At 56.7% G+C, this 7,865-nt stretch overlaps 1 protein-coding gene across 1 annotated transcript in view; it reads right to left on the reverse strand.

The window, feature by feature from the left end:
• Positions 1-2,905: 2,905 nt before the first annotated feature.
• The window catches only part of MORN1 (MORN repeat containing 1), an 80,634-nt gene continuing 75,674 nt past the window's right edge, over positions 2,906-7,865 (reverse strand). The window contains exons 13-14 of the mRNA XM_006161166.3: positions 7,517-7,563; positions 2,906-4,707 (exon numbers count right to left, since the gene is read on the reverse strand). Of these exons, the coding sequence (XP_006161228.1) occupies positions 4,559-4,707; positions 7,517-7,563 (196 nt within the window). The 3' untranslated portion in view covers positions 2,906-4,558. The remainder of the gene's footprint in view (positions 4,708-7,516; positions 7,564-7,865) is intronic.

Raw genomic sequence — 7,865 nt, forward strand, 5'->3', positions numbered from 1 at the left:
CTGCTTTGCCAGGTAGAGTGGTGGGCACCTGAGCATGCAGTCTCAGACTGGCAGAGCTCAGAGCCAAAGAGCAATGGGGACCACTCGGCCCCTGCCAGAGGAGAGGGTACCCAGAGGGCCTCCAGCCTAGCCAGAACACCCCCAGGGACAAGGAGCTCACCGTGACAGGAGCTGGTCAGGCGCCTCTCTGTGGTGCCCTGCTGCGTCCCCTCCGGGGTTCCCGGCAACCTCTGGGCAGCAGGCCTTAGTGTGCCTGCCGCCTGCCTCCCCCAGGCTGACCTGCGAGCCCAAGGTCCCTGGACACCGGAGGTCCTTCCTGAAGTCTTCCCAGGAAGCCTCCCACTGTGGAGCATCCTGACCTACTGGGCACGTTCTCATCCCCAAGAGCCCAACATGCTGCCTTCTCCGTTTACCCAGCTGAGTGTGAACACGGCTATGTGCTGCTCCCCTGCCTGCCCCTCCTGTGGGGCTCCGTCCTGCAGACTCTCATTCCCACCCCTGCACTGTAGGCACGAAGGAGCCCGGGGACCCCAAACACTCCGATCCAGGGTTGAGGAGGAGCTTTTTGTTTTTAAGTTTTTGCCCTAGGATGCATGCAGCTGTCGGAGAGAAACAGAGAGGGAAAATGAGAAATCACTCCCTGGGGGACGACCACGCTGCAATCCCTTCTCCATTCTCTTGGGTTTCTGGGCACATGTACCTGGTGTGATTTTCAAGCTGCCAGGTCTGGGACTCGAACCACAGCCAGCCACGTGGGAGCCCAGCACCTTAACCACCACACCACCTGCTGGCCTGTTTGTTTTATAACGAGAGAGATGGAGGAGAGGGGAGAGAGAGAGAAAGAGCAAGGAAGATAGATTTTTTTCTTTTCTGGAATTATTTTATTTGGGAACCAGCAGTTAGTGTAATGGCTATGTTGCTGGACTCCCATGTAGTCAACCACGGTTCGTGTCCCGGACCTGGTGGCTTAAAACCTACGCCGGGCGTGTGTGCGTGCGTGCTCAAGATCCTGAGAGAAGAATGGAGGAGAAGGGATTGTGGCGTGGTCACCTCCCTGGGGGTGATTTCTTGCTTTCTGTCTCTCTGTCTTTCTCTGTCTTTCTGGCGAGAGCACATGCCCTATAGCAAAAACCTCTCCAAAAAAAAAGAAGATAGATTAAAAAAAAGGGGGGGGGGAACCAGACGTTATGGCGTGACCATCCCCCCAGGGGGTGATTTCTTGCTGTCTCTATGTCTCTCTTTGTCTGTCTGGCGAGCGCATGTGCCCTATAGTGAAAGTCTCTCAAAAAAAACAGGGGGGGAGGACTAGCAGTTAGCGTAATGGCTATGTTGGACTCCCATGTAGTTGACCGTGGTTCGCGTCCCGGACCCGGTGGCTTAAAACTCACGCCGGGCACGTGTGCGTGCCCAAGATCCCGAGAGGTGAATGGAGGAGAAGGGATTGTGGTTGGCCATCCCCTCTGGGGGGTGATTTCTCGCTTTCTATCTCTCTGTCTCTCTGGCGAGCGCATGCGCCCTATAGCAAAACAAAACAAAACAAAACAAAAACAAAAGCAAAAAACAAAAAAACCTCTAAAAGTCTACCAGTGTGCATGTGTGCTTGTAAAAAGAGACACACAGAGAGAAGAAAATGAGAAAACTCTCTCCATGAAGGATGGCCACTATGCAATCCTTTCTCCTTTTCTCCCTCCTTTTGGGATTTTAGGCATGCATGCACACTCCCAGTGTGTATTTCAAACCTGTGGGTTCTGAGACTGGAACCACATGGTTGTGTGGGGTCCAGCTGCCTTAACCACCTTGCCACCAGCTGGCCCACAATAGGATTTTTGTTTGTATGTGAGAGAGATTTTTGTTATAGGGCATGTGCGCTCACTGGAGAGACAGAGACAAAAAGTGTGAAATCCCCCCCCCCCCAGGGGGTATGGCCACACTGCAGTCCCTTCTCCTCCAGTCTCCTCTCGGGATTTGGGGCACACACACACACGCCTAGCGTTAGTTTCAAGCCATCGGGTCCAAGACTCAAACTGTAGTTGGCCATGTGGGAGTCTAGCGCCTTAACCACTGCATCACCTGCTGACCCCCATGAAAGGTTTTTTTGCTTGTTTTAAGAATTATTTAGGGGCCAGGAGTTGGCATGGTGGTTAAGAGACTAGACTTCCACATGGCTGACCATGGTTCAAGTCCTGGACCTGGTGGCTTGCTTTCTCACTTTCCCTCTCTCTCTGGTGAACATGTCCTACAGGAGAACTTAAAAAATAATAAAATAATAATTTTTTAAAGAATTAATTTTATTTATTGATTCATTTATTTTAATTTGACACCACACACACACACACACAGGGAAAATGAGAAAGCAAGCCACAAGATCCAGGATTCGAACTGGTTGGCAACGTGGGAGTGCCCGGCACCTTTACCACCACACCACCGTCTGGTCTCCAGAGGACAGGTATTTTTGCCAGGGTCCTGCCATTGAGGTCCTCCTGTCCCTTGTGCCCCTACCCCCTAGCTGGCTAGGATCACAGGAATGTGCAGTCATACTGTGTTCATATTGGCTTAGGATCTGACCTGAGCCTCCCACATGGCCTCAGCATTGCCTGGAGACACCCTACTTCTTGTGCCACCATGGCCGGGCCCAGAGGTGCTTCTGCAGAGACAACCAGGAGCTCAGTTGGGACATGTTAAGTGGGAAAAGTCTTTCATATTCGAGGGTGGCGCTAGGGTTTGAATGTGGTCTTCAGAATTCTGTGTTAAAATCAGATGAGCCTCAGCCAGCAGGTGGCGTGGTGGTTAAGGTGGCTGGATCCCACAGGGTCAACTATGCAGTTTGAGTTCCAGACCTGGCAGCCTGAAAATCATGCCAGGCGCATGTGCACGTAGGCCCCAAATTCCAAGAGGAGAGCGGAGGAGAAAGGATTGCAATGTGGCCATCCTCCTGCTGGGGGATGTCTCATTTTTCCCTCTTTATCTCTTTTCAGCAAGCTCAAATGCCTCATTGCAAGTTAAAAAAAAATCTGATGAACCATTGTCATGGTGCTGAGAGGGTGGAGACCTAATTTGATTATGATGTGGAAAGGTGGGAAGTGATCAGGCATGAGAGGGGCCCTCTGACTGATACGTGTGACTTTTTAAGGAGACGTGCACTCATGCTTTGCCGTGTCTCACGTGTGGTACCTTCACCCTGCCATCCACCAGCAAAGACGACCCTCACGCTTGACCCCGGACCTCTAAAACAGTGAGATGAATAGACTCTGATTCCTAAAAAGCACCAGTTTCAGGTATTGTGTTGTTAAGCCCCAGGGAGTGGACTGGAATTGGGGCTGCAGGTCATTGTGCTGTCCCTTGTGCTCAGCAGCGGCCTGTGGCGGTCTGGAGAGGTGGGGCTTCAGACAGCCCGAGGGATGGAAGTCAGTGTAGACAGAGGAGTGGAGAAGGGTTGAGGAGGAACATGGGGGACAAGGGCTGTGGTGACTGGGACGTGTGTGGACGACACTCTCCTCTGTGAGACAGCAGTGTCCCTCCGGTGCTGAGAGGCCATGCCCCTGGGAGCCAGGCTGGCCAGGGGCTGGGCTCTGGACTCCTCTCCCATGGGTTCGTTTCTCCATGCAGAGGAAGTGGGTGGTCAGCTGAGAGGTGGGCTGCCAGGGCAGAGGAGTGGGTGCTGAGTGGCTGCTAGGAGAGCCGGAGAGAGGCCGCGCCAGGCTGAGGTGGCGCCACGTCCAGCACACAGGCCAGCAGACACCGAAGCCCAACCAGGGTTGTTCTTGTGGCTGGTGGGGTCAGAGGAGGTGAGTCTCCAGGCTAACCCTGGGTGAGTGGATGCAAAGAGTGGCAGAAGTGTCTCTTTCAGCCCTTGGGAGGCTGATGCCCACAGGCCTCCTATAAGCACCCTTCCCCCCACCCACACAGACATGAAGCCTGCTTCCAGAAAACCGGTCACATGCTTACTGTCTCGATTTCTCACCACTGTGGAAGCCCGTCCCACAGGCAGGACTGCTGGGCGCAGGCAGTGCTGGGCAGAGGTCAAGGAGCCAGCAGGGCCCATTCTGCTGCAGGTCTCCCTGAGAGACGGGCACAAGGCCACCCTCTAACCCCAACCTGGCAGAGAATTCCAACATAGGCCTTGGCTGGGCCTGGGCACAGCGTGGGTGGGCCAGACTTGGGGCCTCTGAGAACACCCAGGTGACCACCACCCCTCGGCTTTGGGGTGCTGAAGTGAGCCCCCATGTGTGTTCCACCAGGCTCCATATCCCCGCCTTCCCAGGTCAGTGCTGAGCAAGGGCCACAGGCAGTGGCAGGCCACGGGCTCAGCTCCTGCTGCTGCCACGTGTACCATGTGGGAGGCTGCTCTGTGGTCTGTGTGGAGTGTTTTATTCAAGCAGCGGCTGTGCGGGGCGGCTCCCCAAAACCCCCACTCGGGCTGCTTAGGTCATTTGGGTAATGGAGGGACTCTAGGAAGTGGAGACCACCTTTCCTTCCATCCAAAATGAGGGTAGCCTCCCGAGGGGGCAGACGCCACCACCATGCTGGCAGCTACGTGGTGCATCATGGGTAGCCCCTTCTAGCCTGAAGCTTTGGGAGCTTCTTCAGGGAAATGTGTCCACAGGCTGGCTTCCTTTGCTAAGACCCGCAGGTGTTTGAAGGCGGTGGGCAGTGTCCGGCCCAGGAATGGAGGAGTGGTCACGTCATGGATCATGACCACATACTCCCCTGTAAGAGACAGGGGTGGGGGATAAGGGGTGAAGGAAGACTGGTCCTTGGCCTCTCAGTGGCCACTGCCCCCTTCTCTGCCCCAGGGCTCAGCCCGGTCTCATGTGCCAGCCACCCCCTCAGCCCCTCACCCTAGTCATCTCTACCCACCACCAGTCTCTGAGGAGTCTACCCAGTGCCCACCTGGGGTCACGGGCCCCAGTCAGTGGGACTGGGCTGCTGCCTTCCTGGGGCACTGGGTGCACCGTGTGGGTGAGTACAGGAATTCGGGGTGAAGGAAACCGCCTTAGGTTATAGACCCAGCTGGACTCGCATCCTGGATGCTGAGCAGTAGTGTCCAACGAGGGGCAAGGACAGCCCTGCTCAAGAGGGCTTGAGCCACTCTCAAGACCCCAGGCCTTGAGACCCACCCTGCTGGTGGGGCCACGTGGCCGAGTCTAGGGATTGTTTCAAAAACACTTTCCCGCATTTTTAGGAGCAAAATAAGTCATTTCATCTAAAATGTTTTTGCAAAGAGTGAACTCTCTGAAAGCTGGGTGCCTCTGGCTTGTCTAGAAACCCCCCATCCCAGCCGAGTGTGGGAAGGGGCTGATGCACTGTGGCTGGAACCAGAGCACGGCCCTGATGTTAGGGGGCACCTGGGAGAGAAGGAAAAGTACTTTTCCTTTTCGCAGTCTGTAAACTGTCTGGAGAGCTTCAAAGTTGGAGAAACCATAAAAAAGAAAATAAGAAATAACAAAAAGTGGCGTTGCCATGGAAACTGTCCTCTCCCCTCCCCTGAGCCTGCTGGGCTGGCACCAGAGTGTGGAAAAAGCTCCCTGGGCTGGCCTGGGCTCCTACCAGGAATGTGGCCATAGCTGAACGGGGTGGGGGGGTCGCACCGCAGAGCAGAGCGGAGCGGCATTCCAGACGCGGCCTCGCAGAGCGGTCACCCTGCGCCTCGCTCAGCCCACCAAGCGCTGCGGGCGCCTGCATTCCTGGGGCCGCACTAGACTGGGCCTTGGAGGCCTGTAGGAATGTGTTCAGCCTAGAGTCAGAGCCTTCAGAAAAACCATGGTTCTGGGGGCCTGTCGAGGGGGACATGCATTCCCTAGCCTGGAGGGTGTGGGCCGCAACGCCAGGCACCAGGGGCTGGTCCTGCTAGCCGGCCACGGGCCAGCCTCCCTGGCGGGGCTTGGAGGAAAACTTGCACATGGCAACGCTGCCGTGTTTCCAAGCAGCCCGGTTTCTAGGTGTTCCCAAGAACACACAGCTAAACCAACCCGCGGGCGGCCAAGGGCGGCTGGCCCGGGAGCAGCGCGGGCTCAAATGGGCAGTGGACGAGGAGCCCAGACCGCAGGCCTGATTTGACCCCGTTCGTGAGGCTTGTCTCCTGTCAGTGGGAGGAGGCTCTGGCTGTTGGCCACCATCAACTATGAGGTCCACTTGTGGGCCCTGGCCTGCTGTCACTGGCCAGCTCCCATCCCAGGCCCTTGGCCATACACCTGGCCTCACCCATGGGGCCCCAAACTCCCAATCTCTCACTCTCTGGAGATGTCCTAGCCCTGCAAAGAAGCTTTTGGCAAATGATGCTTCTTGAGGCCCATGGTTCGGCCCACAGAGGTGCTGGAATCCAGCCGATCCCTCTTGATGCCGAGATGAAAGGTGCTGACCCCTCCCCACCCCTCCACCTCCCCATACGCTCTTTCTGGGGTGCCAACAGGGGTGACCAGCAGAGCCAGCTGCACACACTGTGGCCGACCCAGCAGTAGACAGCATGAGAGCTGCTGTGGGACAGACAGGGGACACTGCCCTGAGTCCTGGCTCCTCTCCCAGCATAAGGACCGTTCCGGCTGCAGCCAGTCAGTGGGGCTCAGAGGCCACAGGGCAGGGCTATGGCTCCTCTCACTGACTACGGGGGCTTTGCTTGCTCTGTGACTGCATGAAGGGTCAAGTTCTTAGGGGCTGCCCAAGACCCTGGTGGGAGGTGTGTCTGGACCTCACTTGCAGCCTGCTGGCCTTCCAGCCAACACTCCGGAGATCTGAAACAAGGACCCTTTGTATTGGCCAAGGGGACAGAGAGGGACCTACTCTCTACCACATACTCTGGCAGTTGCCCAGCGTCTGTGCCCTTCTAAGGGACCAAGCCTTTGTCCCATGTTCTGATGAAGTCATGGGTACTCAGCCCCACAGGCTCTCCTGGGAGATTGGGAACCCTCTGACATGGGGGCCCAGGCTCCTGGCCACAACTAGGACGAAAGGTAGCTCTGGAGAAGCCCCATGGGCCAGGCCTTCCTCAGCTTTCTGTTATCCCCGGAGTCAGGCAAGTGGAGGATGTGGCAAGGGGCGATGAGTATCTATAGGGGCCCAGCATGCTGGCAGTCCACCCTCTCCTCTTCCTCAGCCACCAGGGTCTGCCTATGGCCTCACTAAGGACTGGCCTTGTTGGTTTGGCCTTGTTGGCCACGGTATCCACACCTCAGCCACCCCTCCTGTGACAAAGATGAGATTCCCCTCTGCCACCTAAAGGCTTCTGCCCCCGGTTGCCTGGTTCCCTCCTTTCTGGAACATTCTCCTCAGCAAGTATGTGACTACATCTACCTTCAAATTCTCCTGGGCCTCCACCACCCTGGGAGGGGTCTGAGCTGCTTCCAAATCCCTACCACCCGCTGGGTCTTTGGGCCCTGCCATCCTCAATGTGTCCCTAGGGTTGCCCAGGCAGTGTCCCCTCTCAAACCAATGCCCACCCGAGGGCTCCAGACTGGCTGAATGTGTGTGTGTGTTGGGGGGATCCACTCTCGCTTCCAGTCAAGAATGGCTGCCTGCTTACCTGGGTATGCTGCTGCCATCAGCCCCACTGTGGTCATCCTGTCAGGCCTGCAGGGAGAAGAGGAGGCCCCTGAGTCTCTGGCCTGAAGCCCCTCAGCATGCTGCATTCCCACGCCAAACCAGGGCCAGTAGCTCTAGGCAGATTCTGGAGCCGGGGGACAGCAGGGATCCACGGATGGGCACAGGTCTGACTGTGCCGTCCTCTGAGGGCCCACCTCTGCCCTCGTGGGAGGAGTGCAGCCACATGGGTGGAGAGCCCTGGAGTGCCTATGTCCTGCCTCTGCCCCTTGCCCCCTAGCCTCCTTGAATACACACTCTCCACCTAAGTCCTGCTGTGGCTGCAGGGGAGG

The sequence above is a fragment of the Tupaia chinensis genome, unplaced genomic scaffold (genome assembly GCF_000334495.1).
Source record: "Tupaia chinensis unplaced genomic scaffold, TupChi_1.0 Scaffold138365_1, whole genome shotgun sequence".
NCBI classification, from domain to species: domain Eukaryota; kingdom Metazoa; phylum Chordata; class Mammalia; order Scandentia; family Tupaiidae; genus Tupaia; species Tupaia belangeri.